Here is a 24,439-nt window from a genome sequence, read left to right as displayed (position 1 = left end):
AAACGTTTCAATCAAGTCACCCCCAGCAGTTACAAAACTAGCCTTTTTGACTTATGTTGATAAAGACAACACTCAACTGCTCCAAAGCAGTTATATTCTTCCTTAAAGTAAGTGACCAATACTGTGCAGCGAATTCTAGATGAGGTCTCACAAGTGCCCTGTACAAGTGAAGCACAACCTCCTTACTATAGTTGAAACTTTATTGCTGGAACAGCACAGCAGGTCAGGCAGCATCCAGGGAACAGGAATGATTCCTGAAGAAGGGCCTGTGCCCGAAACGTCGAATCTCCTGTTCCCTGGATGCTGCCTGACCTGCTGTGCTGTTCCAGCAATAAAGTTTCAACTTTGATCTCCAGCATCTGCAGACCTCACTTTCTCCTCCTTACTATAGTATTCAATTACCCTCCCAATAATGATCATGTTCTGTTATTGTGCCTACTTACTAAAATTTTGTAATTCAAACATGAGGACCCCCAGATCATTCCATATTTAAGCTCTGCAGCATTGAGATAAGATTTTCTTTTATTCTGCTGCCAAAATGGACAACATCGAATATCCCAAAATGGAACATTCACATTGCACTTCATTTGTCAGGTGCATGCCCACTCACTTCACCTCTCGATATCACTCTGTAACATCCTTAAATCCGCTTTATAATTTATTTCCCACCTATCATCAGCAAATTTGGCAACCATTTCTTCCATCTTTCTATAAATTTTAGAGCTGATATAGAGTGTGAACAGTTGAGGTCCCAGCATTGATCCTCGAGGCTCACCACTCATAACATTGTGCCAACCTGAAACAGACCCACTTATACCTCCTCTGTTTCCTGTTAGATAGTCAATCTGGCTGTAGGTTTGCTCGCTGAACTGGAAGGTCCATTTCAGACGTTTTGTCACCCTACTAGGTAACATCTTCAGTGGTCTCCGGGCGAAGCTCTGCTGATAATTCCTGCTTTCTGTTTATATGTTTGGGTTTCTTTGGGTTGGTGATGTCATTTTCTGTTCTTTTTCTCAGGGAGTGGTAGATGGGGTCTAACTCGATGTAGTTGTTGATAGAGTCTATTCAACCTCTCCCTATAGCTCAAATCCTCCAACCCTGGCAACATCCTTGTAAATCTTTTCTGAACTCTTTCAAGTTTCACAACATCTTTCCGATAGGAAGGAGACCAGAATTGCACGCAATATTCCAAAAGTGGCCTGACCAATGTCCTGTACAGCCGCAACATGACCTCCCAACTCCTGTTCTCAATACTCTGACCAATAAAGGAAAGCATACCAAATGCCTTCTTCACTATCCTATCTACCTGCGACTCCACTTTCAAGGAGCTATGAACCTGCACTCCAAGGTATCTTTGTTCAGCAACACTCATTAAGTGTATAAGTCCAGTTAAGATTTGCTTTCCCAAAATGCATCGAAATCATTTATATAAATGACGAACAGTAGTGGACCCAGCAGCAATCCAGGGCGGCACGGTAGCACAGTGATTAGCACTGCTGCCTCACAGCGCCAGAGACCTGGGTTCAATTCCCGCCTCAGGCAACTGACTGTGTGGAGTTTGCACGTTCTCCCCGTGTCTGCGTGGGTTTCCTCCGGGTGCTCCGGTTTCCTCCCACAGTCCAAAGATGTGCAGGTTAGGTGAAGTGACCATGCTAAATTGCCCCTAGTGTTAGGTAAGGGGTAAATGTAGGGGTCTGGGTGGGTTGCGCTTCGGCGGGTGGTGTGGACTTGTTGGGCCGAAGGGCCTGTTTCCACACTGTAAATAATCTAATCTAATCTAATCACTGGTCACAGTCTGAAAAACAATCCTCCACCACCAACCTCTGTCTTCTACCTTTGAGCCAGTTCTCCCTGTATTCCATGAGATCTAACCTTGCCAACCAGTCTCCCATGGGGAACCTTGTCGAACACCTTACTGAAGTCCATATAGATCACATCCACCAGGCTTCCCTCATCAATCCTCTTTGTTACTTCCTCAAAAAACACAATCAAGTTTGTGAGACATGATTTCCCACGCACAAAGCCATGTTGACTATCCCCAAACAGTCCTTGCCTTTCCAAATACATGTACATCCTGTCCCGCAACTTGCTCACCAGGCTCAGTGATCTATAGTTCCCTGGCTTGTCCTTACCCCTTTCTTAAACAGTGCCACCACATTAGCCAACTTCCCATTTTCTGGCACCTCACCTGTGACTATCGATGATACATATATCTCAGCAAGAGGCCCAGCAATCACTTCTCTAGCTTCCCACAGAGTTCTAGGGTACACCTGATCAGGTCCTGCAGATTTATCCACCTTTATGCATTTCAAGACATCCAGCACTTGCTCCTCTGCAATATGGACACTTTGCAAGATGTCACCTTCTATTTCCCTACAGTCCATACCTTCCATATCCTTTTCTACAGTAAACATTGATGCAAAATATTTGTTTTGTATCTCCCCCATCTCCTGCAGTTCCACACAAATGCTGCCTTGCTGATCTTTGACGGGCCCTATTCTCTCCCTAGTTGCCCTTTTATCCTTAATGTATTTGTAAAAACCCTTTGGATTCTCCTTATTTCTATTTGTCAAAGCTATCTCATGTCCCCTTTTTGCCCTCCTGATTTTCCTCTTAAGTAGACTCCTATTCTTCCCATTTTCCAGCCATCCCTTTACCTGTGAACATCTGCCCTCAATCAACTTGTAAAAGGTCTTGCCTAAGACCGTCAAAATTAGCCTTCCTCTAATTTAGACCAAACATAAGCTTTTATTTTTCACAATAACCCTTTGACATAAATCTAAGTCTAGTGCATCCACTGGTTTTCTCTTTCTCAACAGTGTATGTTATGTCGTCAAACAACCAATTAGATGGGAGGAATGGTTAGTAAGTTTGCGGATCACTCCAAAAATTGGTGATGTAGTGGACAGTGAAGAAGGTTATCTGAGAATTCCTGAAGAAGGGCCTGTGCCCGAAACGTCGAATCTCCTGTTCCCTGGATGCTGCCTGACCTGCTGTGCTGTTCCAGCAATAAAGTTTCAACCATATCTGAGAGTACCATCAGGTGGGCCAATGGGCCAAGTTTAATTTTGATAAATGCAAAGTGTTGCAAGGCAAACCAGGCAGGACTTACACAGTTAATGGGTAGTGCTGTCGAACAGAGATGTGCAAGTTCATAGTTCCTTGAAAGAGGCGTCGATGGTAGGCAAGGTGGTGAAGAAGTTGTTTGGCACGTTTGCCTTCATCGGTCAGGGCACTGAGTTGGGTGTGGTGTTACGGTTGTACAGGATATTGGTGAAGTCACTTTTGGAATACTGCATACAAACCTGGTTGCCATTCTGTAAGAAGGTTGTTGTTAAACTAGAAAGGGTGCAGAAAAAAATTACAAGGCTGTTTCCGGGATTGGAGGGTTTAACTTATAAAGGAGAGGCTAGATATACTGGGACTTTTACCTTTGTGTGTCGGAGGCTGAGGGGGTGACCTTAAACAGATTTGCAAATTAATGACGGGCATAGATAAGATGGATAGCAAACGTCTTTTTCCAAGGGTAGGGCAGTCCAACACTAGAGGCAGCAAGGTGGTTCAGTGGTTAGCACTGCTGCCTCACAGCACCAGGAACCTGGGTTCAAGCCCAGCCTTCGATGACTATCTATGTGGAGTTTGCACATTCTACCCATGTCTGTGTGGGTTTCCTCCAGGTGTTCCGGTTTCCTCCCACAGTCCAAAGATGAGAGGTCAAGTGAATTGGCCATGCTAAATTGCCCATAGTGTTAGGGGCATTAGTCAGGGGTAAATATAGGGTCTGGGTGGGTGACTCTTTGGAGGGTTGGTGTGGACTTGTTGGGCCAATGGACCTGTTTCCATACCGTAGGGAATCTAATCTAGAGGGCATAGGTTTAAAGTAAGAGGAGAAAGATTGAAAAGGATTGGAGGGGCAACTTTTTATGCAAAGGCTGGCGCATTTATGGAATGAGCTGCCAGAGGAAGTGGTGGAGACGAACACAAAAACAATAGTTTAAAGATATCTGGACAGGTGCATGGATAGGAAAGGTTTAGAGGGATATAGATCAAAGGCAGGCAAATGTGTCCAGTTTAGTTTGCCTAATCATCATGGATGAGTTAGACTGAAGGGTCTGCTTCCATCCTGTATGATTCTCAGACGCTATGATGTCCCTTTCATAAAATCATGTTGACTCTGCCTTGAATTTTTTAACTACCTTCCCATAACGTCTTAAAGAATAGTTGCTATGTTCTTCCCTTCAACTGACAGTAAGCTAACAAGCTTGTAATTCCTTACATACCATCTTCCTCCCAATTTATTGCAACCATCCCTGACTCAAAGTTATCTCACTGACCATTATCCTTGAACCGAATCTGCTAATTTACTTTAGACAGGTCTACTTTCACATCCTCATAATTGCCCTTACTTTAATGTCTCAGACTCCTCCTCTCTCCCTCAAACCAAATGTAAAACTAGTTCTATAATGGTAACTGCAAAGATCATTGCCTTCAATAGAGTCATAGAGATGTACAGCATGGAAACAGACCCTTCGGTCCAACTTGTCCATGCCGACCAGATATCCCAACCCAGTCTAGTCCCACTTGCCAGCACCCAGCCCATATCCCTCCAAACCCTTCCTATTCATATACCCAACCAAATGCTTCTTAAATGTTGCAATTGTACCAGCCTCCACCACTTCCTCTGGCAGCTCATTCCATACATGTACCACTCTCTGCGTGAAAAAGTTGCCCCTTAGGTCTCTTTTATATCTTTCCCCTTTCACCCTAAACCTATGCCCTCATGTTCTGGATTCCCCGACCTGAGGGAAAAGACTTTGCCTATTTATCCTATCCATGCCCCTCATAATTTTGTAAACCTCGATAAGGTCACCCCTCAGCCTCCGACGCTCCAGGGAAAACAGCCCCAGCCTGTTCAGCCTCTCCCTATAGCTCAAATTCTCCAATCCTTGTAAATCTTTTCTGGGATGTGGGAGGCCATTAATTAACTCTATCATGTTGCACAATGCCAGGGCTAGTTATCAATACCTCGCTCGATCAAGATTTTATAGATCCCTTTTTGGAAAAGTGATGGGGGCAGCAAATCTACCTGATAGTTCTAACACCATGATTGTCTGTGGTGAGGATTCTGGATTAGTGGTGCTGGAAGAGCACAGCAGTTCAGGCAGCATCCAAGGAGCAACGAAATCGACATTTTGGGCAAAAGCCCTTCCTGATGAATTTCGCTGCTCCTTGGATGCTGCCTGAACTGCTGTTGTCTTCCAGCACCACTGATCCAGAATCTGGTTTCCAGCATCTGCAGTCATTGTTTTTACCTTGTGGTGAGGATTCATCTTACAACAGACATTAAATATTTTACAAACTGTCAAAGTACAATTAATAGTAAGGCCCTGAGTAGCATTGTACAACAGAGAGACTTTAGGGATTCAGGTACATAATTCTTTGAAATTTGCATCACAGTTGGACAGGGTGATTAAGAAGGCATTTAGTACACTTGCCTTCATTGCTCAGACCTTTGAGTATAGGAGTTGATACGTCACGTTGCGGTTGTAAAGGACATTGGTGAGGCCTCTTCTGGAATATTGTGTGCACTTCTGGTCATCCTGCTGTAGGAGGGATATTATTACATTGGAGAGCATTCAGAAAAGATGTTGACAGGAATGGAGGATTTGAGTTATGAAAATAGGCTGGGACCTTTTCACTGGAGTGTAGAAGATTGAGGGGTGACCTTATAGAGGTTTATAAAATCATGAAGGGGTATACATAAAGTGAACAGCAAGGATCTTTTCTCTAGGCTGGGGGACGTTCAAAATTAGGGGGCATATTTTTAAGGTGAGAGGAGAAATTTTTAAAAAGTACATGAAGGGCAACATTTTTATGCAGAGAGTGGTTTGTGTATGGAATGAAATTTCAGAAGAAGTGGTGGATGTGGGTGGAGTTACAATGTTTAAAAGGCATTTGAATACATACACGAATAGGAAATGTTTAGCTGAATATGGGCCAAACACAGGCAGGGAACATAGATGGCATGAACTAGTTGGACTGAAGGGTCTGTTTCTATGCTGTATGACTCTATGGTGCATCTAGAGCTGTGATTGGTTAGTGCAAAGTACAGTAGGGATCGATTGTGGAAACTTACAAATCTCTACACTGCCGTCTCAAGACATTGGATGTTATACATCTCCACTGAGCTTCCAGAATAATCCTGTGATATTCTCCCTTTCATGGAGTAAACACATTTCTAGACGTGAATGATGATTTCAATAATATCATCTTATTTTTCATTAAGGTTGACAGTTTAACAAGAAATAGGCTGGAGTCTCTGACACCATTATGCATTGGTCTAGATTGCAATGCCACAACTGCATATCACTACAGCAAATTGATGGAAAGATGATGGTGAAGTGGCAATGTTACTAGCCTAGTATTCCAAAAATGCAGGTACATAGGCTCAAATCCCACCATGGACTTTAGGTTCAATTAGATTACATTAATAAATGTACAGGCCCAATGCAATGTCATTGACTTTTAATTACTCTCTGAAATGGCCCAGTGAGCTGCTTAGTTTCAGGGCAATTAGGGATGGGCAACAAATATTAATGTTGTCAGAGAATCCAACAAAAACGTAAAGGGAGAGGAAAAATAATTGGACTTCCTGAGCAGACTGTAATACACAGAGTCAGGATTAAAGCTATAGAGAGGAAAAAGCTGCAACAAACACTGAGGTTGCTGGAAAAGCTCAGTAGGTCTGACAGCACCTGTGGAGAGAGAAGCAGAGCTCATGTTTCCACTCCAGACAGCCTTCTTCAGAATTCTGTTCCTGAAGCGTCAACTCTGATTTCTCTCCACAGATGCTGCCAGACCTACTGAGTTTTTCCAGCAACTATCTGGTATGGCAACTACACCATTCAAGATCGGAGACGGTTACAGAGAGTGGTGAACTCGGCCCGGGCAATCACAAAGGCCAACCTCCCATCTACAGAATTCATCTACCAGGCCCGCTGTCAAGGAAAGGCCGCCAGCATTCTCAAAGATCCATCCCATCCTGGCAATGTTTTTCTACAATCTCTACCATCGGGGAGAAGGTACAGGAGCCTGAACACATGCACCAGCCAGTTTTGTAACAGTTTCTACTCTACTGTTGTTATAGTACTGAATGGACTCACAGACTCTAAACATTCACCTGTACCTGTGTTTTTGTTTTTGCTGCTGTTTACCTATTATTTACTTATCTACGCTACTTAACTCTGTGATCTGCCTGTATTGCTCGCAAGACAAAGCTTTCACTGTGCCTCAGTACACGTGACAATAAATTCAATTCAATTCATTCAATTCAATTTCTGTTTTGGTTCCTGATTTATAGCATCCACAGTTCTTTCTGTTTTTTTATCCAGCATCTGCAGTTCTGTTTTTCTTTAAATGTTACGTTATGACCAACAAGGATCTTAATGACAATGAATTTCAAACTTTTTTGAAGCTATGAGCACAAGTAGGCCATTCAGCCTATCAATTCTACTCCATCACTCAGTGAGATCAGGGCTGATGTAATAATCCTTAACTCCACTTTCCTGCCTTTGCACCATTACCCTTGAATCCTTTATGGATTAAAACTCCATCTATTTCAGCCTTGAATTTATTGAATGATCCAGCCTCTGTGATCAAGAATTCCACAGATTTACTCCCCTCTGAGAGAAACTAAAGCACTCCTCATCTCTATCCTAACTGGGTGACCGTTTACTCTGAGATTTTGCCCTCTGGACCTGGACTCTCCCATAGGGAGAAACAACCTCTCAGCACCTATCCTGCTAAGTCCCCAGGAGTCCTGTACATTTTAATAAGGTCACCTCTCATTCTTCTAAACTCCAGTGCATTTTGACGTCACTGGGGTATTGCCCTAAGAGCCCTCTGACCTCCATTTTGGATGCTGTTGTTTTGTTCATCTGCCCTAACATTGCACTGTTAACTTAGACTGTGAAAGGAATTACTCTTCTTTTAATAATTTACTTCAGAAGTGTTCAACCAAGAGATAATGCGGAGAACAAAAGCTTGAATCTGTGCTTGGCCTGCGATGTTATACAGCTCGATGTAGGGGGATTGGAACACACAGTATTTACCCCATGAAATCTGGCCGAGCATCACAAAGAACAGGGGAAGGAAAAGGAACATTATTGTATTCCCTAATTGCTCAGCACTTGGAAAGGATGAAAGAGGGAATATCAACATTTTGCTGTGTTCCCTCAATTATCTCATAAATGGATAAAAGAGCTTGCCAATGGCTGAGCAAATTCACCAGTCTCTATGTCCCTAACTTAGAGGAGGGTAACAGAACAGCACAGAAAAGAGCAGTGGTTTTCTCAGCTGTTGGTATACCATGACTAGCATTAGGAGTGACCTTGTGGGGATGCTCTTGTTCAGATGTTCCAAGTTAAATCACCTGTCAGACTAAACACTTCAGCAAGACAGCAGAGGAGCTATCAATACCAAAGGAACTGCAACCCAGCAGAGTCAATGCCTCTGGTAGCAGAAAGAACAGCAAAAATGAACCAAAATTGAATTCAAAACTAAAAGAAAATACAGATTTGGCAATGCAGATTTTGAATACTGCTGGGAAAAATTCGTTTTTCTCTTTCACTCATCAGGACATTTTGTGAGAATAACAACTTAGAAGGGAAAACCAATGTTTGTACGACATGAGTGCTGATTGGGTGGCAGATGGACTCTGACTTATTGGGGCATTTGAATTAAGAATGCACCCATTAATGATAACTGACAGTTAACAGCCAAGCTTTTCCTGAGTTTCAAAACAGGCAGATTGACTCTGATAGATCAGGGTATTGCCCTGAGAAATAAACCAGTGAATAGCAATCACCTACTTTATTGAATTTCAATAATCATAGTGTGTGCATATTCATTTTGTTGGCAAAGAACAGGGCCCTGTGTATGACTATACGTAGCTTCTAGCAGATGTAATTGTGCTACACTGCAAGTCCAACTGACAATCTGAAAGTGCTTGTCCATGTCATTCTTTGCACATGCGGGATTATTTAGCAAATGTTGGCCGATTGCAGAACCACATCTCATCTTGGACACAATGGTGTGAGTGTTGCAAGCAGAGGCTGACTGGGTACAGTCAGGACCTTGCTTCACGCGAACAGCCAAATGGACATGCTGCTTTGATGCAATCTGCCAGTTGTTAGATGTATGGCCCTCAACACTGGCATCACACCAGCAATAAAATTCATCTACCACATTACTCATTTGGGTGACAGTCAGATCATCTCTCTTGGCTTGACAGTAGCATCCTATTGATGGCATGCTGAGTTGCTGTGTAAAACATCTGTTACTCACACCTTTGAGACATCTCATCTTTCCAGGTGAAGCTTAGATACACAGGGCACATCACAAGACCAAAGTGACAGTTTTAAGGCCATTCACGAGTTTGTACAAATACTCAGCAAGAAATGATCTGATCAGGGTTGTCATTATTCCACAGGGTGGCTTCAATGGGCCTTTTCCAGCATCGGGTTTATACAGTGAACAAATTACCTGGACCATATTTACAAGTTTGATGATAAAGTCAATCTTATAGCAACTGTAGGAATCCCAACGTGAAGGTGAAGGTGGTTTGCAATAGATGGCCCCTGCTCATTTCTCAGTTAACACAGCAAGGAAAGGGAGTTCAGTTGTCTGCCTCGTTCTAAACATGTATTTAAGAGCAGGATGAAGACCATTAACACATTCTTAATGCAGCTTCAGTCTGAAAAATAGCAAAGGGGTCATCAATATATCAGAAATTTGCAAGGAGTATGTTGTCATTACAACAAAGACATACGGACATTTTGTGATCATTGGGCTTAGTGGGATCCCATCTATATGGTCATGAATGGCTTTATTCAAACTGATCTCAACTATTGCCACTGATTTACAGTGGCCTGTCGAGATTGCCATAATATAGTACTACAGCACAAATATCTGTGGCTTCTTTCAATGCTACATTAACTAATAGGCGAGCAATGGTTCATTTCTCAAGGCAATACTTTGACCAATCACAGTCAACCTGCATGGTTTAAAATATAAACAAAGCTTGGCTGTTAACTGTCAATCAGCATTATTGGGTGCATTCTTCAAGGTAATGCCTCTACCAATCAGAGTCCAACTTACCAATCAATAAACACAATAAATCAATACAACCTTGAGAAACAGGAACAGGAGTAGGAAGTTCAGCCCTCAAGCCCGCTCTGCCATTCAAAAGAATTGAAGGTAGACAAGCAGGAAGCTGGAAGAACACAGCACACCAGGCAACATCAGGTGGTGGTGAAGTCAACATTATATCTGAAACACTGACTTCTCCACCTCTTGTAGCTGCCTGGCGTGCTGTGTTCTTCCAGCCTCCTGCTTGTCTCTCTTAGATTTCAGCATCTGTAGTTTTTTTGTCTCTAAGGATCATGGTTGATCTGACATTCTTCACATCCATTATCCTGCCCTTTCCACATAACCCTCGATTCCCCAACTGAGCTATCTATCTCAGCCTTAAATATACACAGGGACACTGCCCCCACAAGGTCTCTGTGGCAAGGCATTCTAAAGAGTCACAACTCTCTAAGAGAAGAAATTCCTCCTCATCTCAGAGGTAACTTGGTGTCCCTTTATTCTGAGACTGTGCCCTCTGGTCCTAGCCTCTGCCATGAGGGGAAACATGCTCTCAGCATTTACCCGATCAAAGCCCTTAAGAATTCCATATATTTCAATGAGGTCAGCTCTCATTCTTCTAACCTGCAGTGAGTAGACTCCAAAGATGTTTAACCTTTCCTTATAGGATAGAACATAGAACATTCCAGTGCAGTACAGGCCCTTCGGCCCCGAGGTTGCGCTGATCTGTGGAACAAATCTGAAGCCTATCTAACCTACACTATTCCATTATCATCCATATGTTTATCAAATGACCATTTAAATACCCTTAATGTTGGCGAATCTACTACTATTGGAGGCAGGGTGTTCCACGTCCCTACAACTCTCTGAGTAAAGAAACTACCTCTGACATCTGTCCTATATCTATCACCCCTCAATTTAAAGCTATGTCCCCTCGTGCTCGCCATCACCATCTGAGGAAAAAGGCTCTCACTGTCCACCCTATCTAACCCTCTGATTATCTTATATGTCTCAGTTAAGTCACCTCTCAACCTTCTCCTTAAAGAAAGCAGCCTAAAGTCCCTCCATATTGGGGATCATCCTGGTGAACTATGTACAAATGTTGGTCTTACTCTTTCATTTGTGTTCTTGTGAAATGTCCTGATAGGTGCAAGATGAAGGCCTTCGTCAAGATAGGTCCTTTTTCATCAGTAAAGACATTTTCACGAGGTGAAATCTGCAGTAAGTCTTCTATTAATATCAATGCAGACTGATAGAATACTTCAACAAAAAACATTGCCAACATTAGCTATTACATGGGTTAATTGCATGAGCAGTCAGAGAGTTGACAACAAAAGCAAACTTTTTTTGTGCTTTGTGTTGGTGTCCTCAGCAAACACTGTGGAGCTCCGTACACTCTGAAAGGCTCCCAGGAACACTGACGGCAGCTCCCAAAAGTGCTAACAGCTGCCCAAACAAGAGCAGCAATAGCAATGCAGAGTTTTAACTTAGTGCACAGCAACCAAAATAAGAGAGAAACACTTGAGAGCAGGAATACTGAACACAAAATTTCAAGACGGATGGGCACAAATTGTGAAATGTGTTTATCCCCAGACAGTGATAAACATATAGATTTTGGCGATATCAATTTGATATCGTATGCCTTACAAAATGATGAAATGTGCTTTCTGGAAGAGCTGGGAAAATTTCTACATTTCTTTTGCATGTTCTATTGTGGTCATCGCTGCACGAACTTTACATTAACAGTTGACCCAGCAGCAAAACTGAAAGACTCCACAACTGCATCTGCACCAGGATACAATTTATCATTACTTCAGTAGCAAAGGATCAAAATGTCAAACCTCTCAGTTAACCCAGAATCCATGTTTGCACAATACTGCAAAATTCATAAATAAACAACCGTAAGCCTTTACTCTTTCAGCACTGATGCCTTATTAACGTACAGAAAATCGGGATCAATATTTACCGGGCAAATCTTCGATGCACGTCGTTTGTCCATTTTTGCTGTACAGAACAGTATCCATATTCACTCCCCCTGAGCCAGATTCAGTCATTACATTTCCTTCGTTGTCAGTCTGTGACCTAAAAAATAAAGCACTGTAAATATAAACCTGGTTTAATGGAGTGAACAGGGGACCCGTCTGCATAATTCATCGGCCCCTTACAAAGTAACCGCACAGAACCAGAAAAATGCAATCAACCATAGTTAAATCGGTTCCCTGCACACAAGAAAATTATTCGGTGAAGAACAACTCAAATTATTTACCTTTTGTAAAAGAAATGGCTTCAGTGGTTTACCAGATTAATGTTTAAAGTAGAGAATTTAAACAAAGCCCTACTGTAAAGGATATTTGACTTCTGTCAATTACATTTGCATTCAGATTATTGCTTTCTCTCGACTTCTAGTTTCTTCTCTTTTATAAACATTTCATTTCACACCTTCTGTCCGAGCAGGAAGGGAGGATGTATCAGTTGTGAATGGATTCTAGCTCGCCACTTGCTCCATATCCCACGAGTTTGAACCTGTTCTTTCTTCAACAACCACTCCATCCACCCCCCCAACTCCGTAAAGCCACTTTTTCAGTCTTCACTCAAAAAGAAAAATAATCAGGTCAGAGGAGGCAGCTGCACAGAGGACTGGGAGCCACTCCAAGGTAGTTACTGCAATAGAACCAAACAGCCCTGTCTTCCCAAGTCTTGGCAAAGCAACTGGATAAGGAAGAGGGAGGGCCGAGCCCCTTCAGGAGGTGTATGCCCATTCCAACACTAATGCAGAGTATTCAGACAACCCAGAAGCAAATTAATTGTCCTCCCCAAAGTTTTGTTGAAAGCATCTTCTACCTTTTGCTCAACCAACTGAAAATCCAGAATTTTTGCTTTGCTCTTGTGGTAAATTTTAATGACAAAGGTGTCCCAGAGTACTGGTGAGTCCAGAACCAAGGCTCACAGTTTAAGGATTCAGAGAAATGGTGACCAAACAGGTGGATGAGGGTAAAGTGGTTGATGTGGTGTAAACTGATTTCAGTAAGGTGTTTGATAAGGTTCCCATGATAGGCTATTGTACAAAATACGGAGGCATGGGATTCAGGGTGATTTAGCAGTTTGGATCAGAAATTCGCTAGCTGGAAGAAGACAGAGGATGCTGGTTGATGGGAAATCTTCATCCTGGAGGTCATTTTCTAGTGGTAAAGAGCAAGGATCTGTTTTGGGGCCACTGCCGTTTATCATTTTTTACAAATGACCTGGATGAGGGAACGTAAGGGTGGGTTAGTAAATTTGTGAATGACATTAAGGTCGGTAGAGTTGTGGATAGTGCTGAAGGAGGTTGCAGGTTACAGAGGGACATAGATAAGCTGCAGAGCTGGGCTGAGAGGTAGCAAATGGAGTTTAATATGGAAAAATATGAGGTGATTCACTTTGGAAGGAGCAACAAGAATAAAGAATATTGGGCTAATGGTAAGATTCTTGGTACAGTAGATGAGCAGAGAGATTTCGGTCTCCATATACATAGATCTCTGAAAGTTGCCACCCAGGTTGATAGGGTTGTTAAGAAGGCATACTGTGTGTTAGCTTTTATTGGTAGAGGGATTGAGTTTCATAGCCACGAGGTCATGCTGCAGCTGTAGAAAACTCTGGTGCGGCTGTACTTGGAGTATTGCATAAAGTTTTCATCACTGCTTTATAAGAAGGATATGGAAGCTTTGGAAGGGTTCAGAGGCGATTTACTAGGACATTGTCTGGTACGGAGGGACGTTCTTATGAGGAAAGGCTGAGAAACTTCAGGCTGTTTTCGTTAGAGAGAAGATGGTTAAGAGGTGACTTAACTGAGATATATAAGATAATCAGAGGGTTAGACAGGGTGGACAGTGAGAGCCTTTTTCTGAGGATGGTGATGGCTAGCATGAGGGGACATAGCTTTAAATTGAGGGGTGATAGACATAGGACAGATGTCAGAGATAGTTTCTTTACTCAGAGAGTTGTAGGGACATGGAATGCCCTGCCTGCAACAGTAGTAGACTCATCAATTTTAAGGGTATTTAAATGATCACTGGATAAACATATGAATGAACAGTGTAGAATAGATATGCTTCAGATTGGCTCCACAGGTTGGCGCAACGTCGAGGGCCGAAGGGCCTGCACTGCGCTGTAATGTTCTATTTTCTTGTGTTCTATGTTCTACAGGGCAGGCCAATTTGGTCTGAGATGAGCAGAAATGTCCTCACCCCCAGAGGGCGGTCAGCCTGTGGAATTCTCTACCACAGAAAACAGGTGAGGCCAAGATGTTGACGAAAGAAGGAGTTAGATATAGTTCTTAGGGCTAAAGGGGTCAAAGGGTATAGGGGAAAAGTGAGATCAGGAGACTGAGTTGGAAGATCATCTATTATTGTATTGAATAACGGAGCTGGCTTAAAGGGCTGAATGGCCTCCTGCTGTTCTGATTTTCAATGTTTCTCTGTTTCTCTTTTGCACCCTTCCCATCTCCGGTTTTGGACGATGTCATGTGTTCGGGTATTGCTGTCTGGTGGGTGATCTCAGTCCTTCAGTATTCTTGGCAACAGGTTATACTCCACGTGTTGAGTGTGCACTTCCTGTTTCTAGGTAGCTCCTGGGTTTGGATGTGTCGGGGGCAGAACAACGGGGCTGAGTGCCATGGTCTGCATTCCAGACAGCCACAGAACCAAGCAGATCGCGTTGGCGAGCAGTCAGGGTTGAGAAGACAATGCCGCTCCTCGTGGCTGGTTGATATTATTCTGAGGCAAGGAGGGAAGCAGAGGCCCCTTGTGACAGCCCAGCTGTTTCTGATAGCAGGAAACTCAACACAGAAAACAGAACCTGGAACCAACTCTCCATTTTGCTCAGGGAGTTGATAAAACAGCTTGAGCCAGGCAGGCAACACCAAGGGAGCTGGTCTGTCTGGACACAATGGGTATTAGATTAGATTACTTACAGTGTGGAAACAGGACCTTCAACCCAACAAGTCCACACCGACCCGCCGAAGCGCAACCCACCCAGACCCATTCCCCTACATTTACCCCCTCACCTAACACTACAGGAAATTTAGCATGGCCAATTCACCTAACCTGCACATTTTTGGACTGTGGGAGGAAACCGGTGCACCTGGAGGAAACACACACAGACACGGGGAGAATGTACAAACTCCAGACAGACAGTCGCCTGAGGCGGGAATTGAACCCAGATCTCTGGTGCTGTGAGGCAGCAGTGCTAACCACTGTGCCACCGTGCCGCCCACGGTATTGAATATTGACTGTTTTCAGGGAGGAGTTAAATATAGTTCTTATAGCTTAAAGGCATCAATGTGTATGGGGAGAAAGCAGGAACAGGAGAGTGAGTTGGATGATCAGCCATGATCATATTGAATGGTGGAGCAGGCTGAAAGGGCTGAATGGCCTACCGCTGCTCCCATTTTCTGTGTTTCTGCATAAAAGTTCAAGTCAACTTTAGTAATTGCAGATTGGGGAGCAGGTAATCAGTCAACATTTCATTCCCTGCTCCTGCTGGAAGTCTCCATGAGGAAATGACAGCAGAGGGTAAGAGAGGATTTGGCTGCGATTGTTACTGCAGTTGAAATGACCTCCTGAGTGGGACCGGGTTTACAGATCGTCACTCAACAAAGTTTCTGGAGGATTGGCTGTGGTATTATCACCCATAAAGGCAACAGTCCCTTCACAAATGAAGGGCTGGGGAAAATATGGGTGGAATAATTTAACTGGAATAACCTGGGATCCTCTGAGCAGTATTTCCTTTAAAGCTTTTGTGGAATGTGGGTACCACTGGCTAGCCAGCAGTTTTATTGCCCATCCTTCGTTGTCCTTGAGAAGGTGGAGGTGAGCTGTCTTCTGGAACCACGGCAGTCCACCTGCTATAGCTTGACCCACAATGCCATTAGGGAGGGAATTTCGAGATTTTGACCCAACGACACTAAAGGAATGGCAATACATTTCCAAGTCAGGTTGGTGAGAGTGACTTGGTGGGGAACTTGCAGGGGGCGGTATTCCCATGTCTTTCTAGATGGAAGTGTCGTGGGTTTGGAAGATGCTGTCTAAGGAGCCTTGGTAAATATCTGCACTGCATCTTGTGGATAGTACACACTGCTGCTACTGAGGTGGAGGGAGTGGATCTTTGTGGATGTGGTGCCACTCAAGCGTGTATTTAATTATCAGAGAAGCCTATCATGGTAAATGCTATTGTGCTCTGAAGGGTTATCTACTCACCTACAACAAAGAATTTATTATTGCACATGTCCAATATCACATTTATCAAATTAAGACAAAACATTAGAATAGTTTCACAGTGCTGAATAATTCCCACCTGGTAACATGTCAATGTTAAGTTATGAGGCTTTACCTGTACATGAATGGAGCAACAGTGGCAGTGTTGGGGTGGTTGTACTGGTGTTGTGGGTGAGGTAGCTGTACACTGACTGTGTTGCTTCCTGTAGTTTGTGTTGTGCTGACTGTAGTGGCAGCCGGAACATTGTTACTGCTTGTCGGGGGTGTTCCTCCAGCCCCTTTCCCCTCTGAGGAGGCCAAACTACTGGAACTGGAATTCTTACTGTCCAACTGTGATTTCTGCAGTGAGATTCCAGCACTGAGTCTCGCACTGCGGGGTCGCTCAGTCTCTTTCACAGAAGCTTGGGCACTTGTAGATTTCCCTGTCGAGGTTTTTAGCCCTGGTTTTGGTATTCCACTTTGCTGAGGTGCAGGGGGATCCTTTTTGGCACCGTTCGATTTCCCTCCTTTCGGGATAAAGCTCGAGAGTTTGGAGGATTTTTTTGGCATTTCGGGAGCAGTGACCTGCGGCCCCTCTTTCAGCTCCTTTTCCAAATCAGCTTTATCAGGGCCAGATGTCCTTTTGGAGGCTTCCTTCGTTCTGTCTCTCTCTTTCTCCTTCTGCTTCTCTTTCTCCTTGTCGCTGCCTTTCGGGGAGTTTTTCTTATTGCTCAGGGCTCGGCTGATGGTCCTTTGTGCAATGCCTTTTAGTGCAATCTTTGGGCTGTTTGAGGCAGGTGCGGCATTGCTCACACATCTGACAGAGGGGTCTGATTCGCCGAGGTCCGCACAATTGGAAGGGGCCTCCACCCTCTCACAGCTGCCATCGCGAGACCCTGAGTTCTCCAGGGTGGTCCCAACAGCCTTGGAGCCACCTTTACTGTTGAACAGCTTCAATTTCTCCAGCATGGATTTCTGGCCATTGGCACCAGACTTGGGAGTGGGTTCAACCGCTGGCTTTGGGGGTTCCTGTGGGGGCGACTTCACAGATAACATGGAAGACGTGGCAGTGTGCTTGGCATTGAGGGATTTGCTGCGCCAGGTCTTGGCTGAGTTTGGCTGGGGAATGGCAGACAAGCTCCCAGTGACACCGGCCGTGCTGCTGCTTGCCGAAGACTGGACATTCTCATTCATTCCGGGCTGTGAGACTGCGTTGTCTGCTGGCTCTGCAACTGAAACAGGAAACAATTGTAAGTGGAGCATGTTTGCAAACTCTCCCGTACCTTTAGCTTCCTTCCATAAAAGGCAAGCTCTCATTTAAATCACTTAAATCAGAGGACGGTCAATTTGTCTTGTCCTGGACACTGCACTGTTAAATCTATTGGCATTTTAAGTAAATATGTCATGTTTAATGTATTTTTCCAAAGATATGTTAACAGTAACAGACACTTCAGTGAAAGACAGTTTTTAAATTACAACCCTGTTTGCTCTCTGAAATATAAAAATAATCACATAACAACCAAAACAGGATAGGTGAATGGAGCCTGATGGCTCGATTGCTTTGTTTGGAGACTGACAACACATTATATTTTTTTCTCTAATATTCATTCATGGGATGTGGGCATGACTGGCTGGGCCAGTATTTTATGCCCATTCTTGATTGCCCTGTTCAAGGTGCTGGGGACTTGTCTTCTTGAACCCCTCCAGTGCTTGGGACATAGGGATAACCGCAATGCCGTTAGGGAGGGTCTTCCAGGATTTTGACAATGTCAGTTGACCAGACGTCATATAGTATTACTGCAATGTGATAATGCCTTCAGGTGAGTTTTATTTCTGAAGCAAGTGGAACTTGAACCTGCATCTTCAGGCTCAGAGGTAGGGACACTACCACTGCACAACAACAGCTCCTAACTGCATGAATTTTATGCTGTGGGAATAACTTCACACTGGACGCAGCATCAGCAAGTCTTTTCTACTAAATGCGGCATAAACACAAATACTATTCCCCCTTAGCACCTTAAGAGGTAACAGAGCAGAAGCATAGTACTGCTTAGGCTACTAATCATCCACAGAAACGGCTCTAGTTAGCAAAGTCTCAAATCGAAGTCCCATGAGTTATTAAATCAGTGAACTGCTGAACTACTCAGACCAGGCAGCCCTACGATTTGACCCACTATCTATTCAGAGGTAGCAGCTCACACACTGTGAGTTGGACTATAAAGTTCTTCTCAACACTATTCAATTTACAAGACAAAAGAGAACCCGGCTCTCACTCATAACCTCATTATCTTGGGCAAAGCAGCCAAGGGCACCTAGTCTATGTACAACTATGCACAAAGAGAAATAAACTAGCAAGGGTAGCAAAAGGGGGTAAAGGAGAGGTCAGAAAATTTCATCAATGTATTTACACTTATATTACTGCTTTCCACTTCTCAGGTCAATCCAAATGCTTAAGGGCAATGGTGTGTTTTAAGAAGACATCACTGATGTAAAATAGGAAACTCAACAGGTATTTTGTACACAGCAAGCTCTCACAATTAGTGATATGATAGTGTCAAATTAATAGGTTTTAATGATGTTGACATAAGTATAAATATTGGCGACAGCAAGGATAATCACCCAGTCTTCTTTGAAATAGTGCCATGCGAGGTTTCAAGCCAACCTGAGAGAACAGACAGTGAGTCAGGTTTAACATCTCAATCAGAAGTCAACACCTTCCAATACTGCAAGTCTCTTAGTGCAGTGCAGAGAGAGAGGGCAGTCTAGATTTGTATATTTAAGTCTTCTGTCTCAGAGAGAGTGCGTTACCAACTGAGGTACAGCTGACACCAGGTAGACCGAGATTTCCCAATTAAGGTTTTTTTTCTTTAAATAGTCCTCACTTTTGTCTTTGTCAGCAGCTTTTAGGCAGAGAGGCACTTGCTACTTTGTCTCAAAGGGTCAGAATTGAAGGTAGGTGAGGCTAAAAGAAAATGTCCACCGAGTGACGAACCAATGAACATGCCTCCAGTTTGTAGGCCAGCCATTTTCACAAGGGATGGGGGGTGGGATGGGCACTGAGAAACCACCTGCTCACATGAAGGAGACAGTTCTTTTCTTGTTTAATTCACTCACAGGATGTGCTCTTCGCCAGCTGTGGCCGGAATTCATTGCCAATCCCTAATTACCCACTCCGCAGTTAACAATCAGCCACGTTGCTGTGGGTCTGGAGTCACATGTCAGCCTGATCAGGTAAGGACAGCAGATTTCATTCCCTAAAATCATTAGTGAACCAGATGGATTTTTGCTGACAATTGAAAACAGTTTCATGCTCATCATTACACTCTAAATTCCAGATTTTTATCGAATTGAAATTCCACCATCTGCTGCTGATGGTGTTGTGCTCATTCGGAGCACAGATCCAGTCATGGTTTAGGACAGCTGCCAGATATTGACAGCAGTCAGATTTTACAAAGCTGCATGGGTTAGAAGCAGGGGAAAGGGAACTAAAATAGTTTTGCCTTCCTGACAACTGATCATTACACGCTGTCACATGAGTGTTATCAAAGGTCATTAAGTCATGACAGTGCTGCATTGGAGATGAAACACCCATTAAATAGTGGATGGAATTTAACTTCCCCTTAAAAAAGGCAAATTCATACAACCATAACAATTAGGAGCAGGAGTAGACCATTCTGCCTTCAAAATGCTCGGTCATTCAATAAGATCATGGCTGATCTGATCACTCTAGATTTTCACTTATCCCTGCTGACCTTTCACCTCCTCGCTTCTCAAGGATTTACTAAACTCTGCCTTAAAAATATTCAAAAACATTACCTTTTTAATGAAGGGAGTTCAAAAGACTCGACTTTCTGTGAGAAAAAAACCTCCTTATCTCTGAGTTCAGTGGGCCAATCCTTATTATGAAAAGTGTTTTTGATGCTCCCACGAGAGGGAACGTCATTTACATACCCTCTCAGGAACTGGTATGCTTCAATCAGGTCATCTCTTATCTTCTAAATGGACAGGGAGAGCAGATTTCACACTTTTGAAGGAATAAAATTTTGCAAATATTTAAACATTGAAATATGTAAGATTTTTACAGGGGCTTGGCAGATGCAGAAAGATTGTCTCCCATTATAGGAGAATGTGGGACTAGAGGACATAATCTAAGAGTAAGGGGTCGCACAGTTAAGATAGAGATGAAGAGGGCAGTGAATCTGTGGAATTCATTACTACGGAAGGGTGTCAAAGCTGGGTCATTAAGTATATTCAATGCTGAGATAAGACAGGTTTTTAATGAGTGAGGGAATCATGGGTTATGATGAAAAGGTAGGAAAGTGGAGTTGAGGATGATCAGATCAAGCATGATCTCATTAAATGGCGGAGCAAAACATAGAACAGAAAACATTCCAGCGTAGTACAGGCCCTTCGGCCCTCGATGATGTACCGACCTGTGGAACCAATCTGAAGCCTAACTATCCTACACTATTCCATTTTAATCCATATGTTTATCCAATGACCATTTAAATGCCCTTAACATTGGCGAGTCTACTGCTGTTGCGGGCAGACCATTCCATGTCCTTACAACTCTCTGAGTAAAGAAACTGCCTTTGACATCTATCCTATATCTGTCACCCCTCAATTTAAAGCTATGTCCCTCGTGCTAGCCATGACTATCCAAGAAAAAAGGCCCTCACTGTCCACCCTATCCAACCCTCTGATTATCCTGTATGTCTCGATTAAGTCATCTCTCAACCCTAACCTCTCTAATGAAAACAGCCTCAAGTCCCTCAGCCTTTCCTCATAAAGCCTTCCCTCCATCCTAGTAATTCGCCTCTGAACCCTTTTCAAAGCTTCCACATCCTTCATATAATGCAGTCATCAGAACTGCATGCAGTATTCCAAGTGCATCCCACCAGAGTTTTGTACAGCTGCAACATGACCTCGTGGCTCTGCAACTCAATCCCTCTCCCAATAAAAGCTAACACACCGCATGCCTTCTTAACAACCTCATCAACCTGGGTGATAACTTTCAGAGAACTATGTACCTGGACACCAAGATCTCTCTGCTCATCCACACTACTAAGAATAATACCATTAGCCCAGTACTCTTTATTCTTGTTGCTCCTTCCAAAGTGAATCACCTCACACCTTTTCACATTAAACTACATTTGGCCCCTCTCAGCCCAGCTCTGCAGCTTATCTGTGTCCCTCTGTAGCCTACAACATCCTTTAGCACTATCCACAACTCCACTGACCTTAGTGTCCTTCGCACATTTACGAACCCATCCTTCTACGCCCTCATCCAGGTCATTTATAAAAAATGACTAACAGCAGTGGCCCCAAAACAGACCCTCGTGGTACACCCCTATTAACTGAACTCCAGGATGAACATTTCCCATTAACTACCATCCTCTGTCTTCTTTCACCTAGCCAATTTCTGATCCAAACCACTAAATCACCCTCAGTCCCATTCCTCCATTTTTTGTGCAATTACCCCCAACTTATCAAATGCCTTACTGAAATCCTTATACACCACATCAACTGCTTTACCCTCATCCACCTGTATGGCCATCTTCTCAAAGAACTCAATAAGGTTTGTGAGGAACGACCTACCCTTCACAAAACCATGTTGACTATTCCTAATCAATTTATTCATCTCTAGATACGCACAACTGAAATAATGCTCACAGGTCTATTATTTCCAGGGTTGTCTGTCCTCCCCTTCTTGAACAAAGGGACAACATTTGCTATCCTCCAGTTTTCTAGCACTATTCCTTTAGATAATGACAACAGAAAGATCAAAGCCAAAGGCTCCACAATCTCCTCCCTGGATTCTCAGAGAATCCTAGGATAAGTCCCATCCGGCTCAGGGGACTTATCTATTTTCACACTTTCCAGATTTGCGAACGCCTCCTCCTTGTGAACCTTAATCCTGTCTAGTCTAGTTGCCTGTATCTCAGCACTCTCCTCGACAACGTTAGTCTTTTTCCAATGTGCATACTGATGAAAAATATTCATTTAACGTTTCTCCTATCTCCTCCGAATTCTATGCAAAACTTCCCACTACTGTCCTTGATTGGTCCTAATTCTTTGATTCCTGATATGCCAATAGAAAGTTTTAGGGGTTTCCTTGATCCTATCTGCCAACGACTTCTCATGTCCTCTCCTCGCTCTTCTTAACTCTTTCTTTTGGTCTTTCCTGGCTAACTTGTAACTCTCAAGCACCCTAAGTGAGCCTTCACGTCTCATCCTAACATAAGCCACCTTCTTCCTCTTAACAAGAGATTCAACTTCTTTAGTAAACCATGGCTCCCTCGCTCAACCATTTCCTCCCTGCCTGACAGGTACATACTTATTTAGGACATGCAGTAGCTGTTCCTTGAATAAGCTGCACATTTCAATTGTGTTCATCTCCTATAGTTTCCTTCCCTATTCCATGCATTCTAAACCTTATCTGATCACATCATAATTGTCTTTCCCCCAGCAATAACTCTTGCCCTGCGTTTCACACCTATCTCTTTCAATCGCTAAAGTAAAAATAACTGAACTGTGGTCACGAGCACCAAAGTGCTCACCTACCTCCAAATCTAACACCTGGCCTGGTTCATTCCTCAGTACCAAATCCAATGTGGCCTCGCCCCTTGTTGGCCTGTCTACATACTGTGTCAGGAAACCATCCTGCACACATTGGACAAAAATTGACCCAGCTAAAGTACTCGAACTATAGTGTTTCCAGTCAATATTTGGAAAGTTAAAGACCCCATAACAATTACCCTGTTACTCTCGCTCCTATCCAGAATAATCTTTGCTATCCTTTCCTCTACATCTCTGGAACTATTTGGAGGCCTATAGAAAGCTCCCATAGGGTGACCTCTCCTTTCCTGTTTCTAACCTCAGCCCATACTAACTCAGTAGTTGAGTTCTCAAACGTCCTTTCTGCCAGCGTAATACTGTCCTTGACTAACAATGCCACACCTCCCCCTCTTTTACCATCTTCTCTGTTCTTACTGAAACATCTAAATCCTGGAACCTGCAATAACCATTCCTGTCCATGCTCTTTCCGAAATGGCCACAACATTGAAGCCCCAGGTATCAACCCACACTGCAAGTCCACCCACCTTCTTTTGGATGGTCCTGGCGTGAAGTAGATACACTTCAAACCACCTTCCTGCTTGTCAGTGACTCTTGAGACCTTGAAACCATATTTCTGACCTCACTACTGTTAACCTCCTGGACACTGGAACTACAATTTAGGTTCCCACCCCCGTGCTGAATTAGTGTAAACCCTTCTGAATAGCACTAACAAACTCCCCCCTAGGATATTGGTCCCCCTCTGGTTCAGGTGAAGACCATCCTGTTTGTAGAGGTCCCACCTAACCCAGAATGAGCCCCAATTATCTAGGTATCCGAAACCCTTCCTCCTGCACCATCCCTGTAGCCACACGTTCAACTCCTCTCTCTCCGTATTCCTCACCTCGCTAGCACGTGGCACGGACCTGAGATAACAGCTCTGATTGTTCTAGCACTGAGCTTCCACCCTAGCTTCCTGAATTTCTGCCTTAAATCCCCATCTCTCTTCCTACCTATGTCATTGGTGGCTATGTGGACCACGACTTGGGGCTGCTTCCCCTCCTCCTGAAGGATCCCAAAAACACGATCCAGGACATCGAGAACCCTGGCACCTGGGAGGCAACAATCAAGCGTGAGTCTCTCTCATTCCCACAGAACCTCCTGTCTGTCCCCCTAACTATGGAGTCTCCAATGACTAATGCTCTGCTCCTCTTCCCCCTTCCCTTCTGAGCAACAGGGACAGACTCTGTACCAGAGACCTGTGCCCCATTGCTCAACCCTGGTAAGTCGATCCCCCCCCAAACAGTATCCAAACTGTATAATTGTTATAGAGGGGAATAGCTAAAGGGGATCCCTGCACTGCCTGCCGGTTCCCTTTCTGTCCCCTGACGGTAACCCAACTGTCTTTTTCTTTTACCTGAGGTGTGACTATCTCCCTGTAACTCCTCTCAAGAACCCCCTCCACCTCCCAAATGATCCGAAGTTCATCCAGCTCCAGCTCCATAATG

The 24,439-nt window shown here is 43.7% G+C and overlaps 1 protein-coding gene and 1 long non-coding RNA gene across 14 annotated transcripts in view; one reads left to right on the top strand and one right to left on the bottom strand.

Moving 5' to 3' along the window:
* Window positions 1–7,315, top strand: part of LOC148146848 (uncharacterized) — a 32,533-nt gene extending 25,218 nt beyond the window's left edge. Inside the window, exon 3 of the long non-coding RNA XR_015760091.1 lies at window positions 6,849–7,315. This is a non-coding gene — a long non-coding RNA (uncharacterized LOC148146848). The remainder of the gene's footprint in view (window positions 1–6,848) is intronic.
* nav2a (neuron navigator 2a) overlaps window positions 1–24,439 on the bottom strand; it is a 1,144,654-nt gene that overhangs the window by 301,596 nt on the left and 818,619 nt on the right. For all 13 annotated transcript variants that reach the window (XM_087996268.1, XM_087996269.1, XM_043705373.2 and 10 more), the window contains 2 exons: window positions 16,513–17,608; window positions 12,113–12,228 (listed from right to left, as the gene is read on the bottom strand). In XM_087996268.1, coding sequence (XP_087852394.1) covers window positions 12,113–12,228; window positions 16,513–17,608 — 1,212 coding nt within the window. The remainder of the gene's footprint in view (window positions 1–12,112; window positions 12,229–16,512; window positions 17,609–24,439) is intronic.

The sequence above is a fragment of the Chiloscyllium plagiosum genome, unplaced genomic scaffold, assembly GCF_037043375.1.
Source record: "Chiloscyllium plagiosum isolate Xiang-an unplaced genomic scaffold, Cpla_swu_hap1 HiC_scaffold_18, whole genome shotgun sequence".
Lineage (NCBI taxonomy): Eukaryota > Metazoa > Chordata > Chondrichthyes > Orectolobiformes > Hemiscylliidae > Chiloscyllium > Chiloscyllium plagiosum.
Note: the sequence above shows the minus strand (reverse complement) of the source record. Positions and strands in the feature narration are given on the sequence as shown.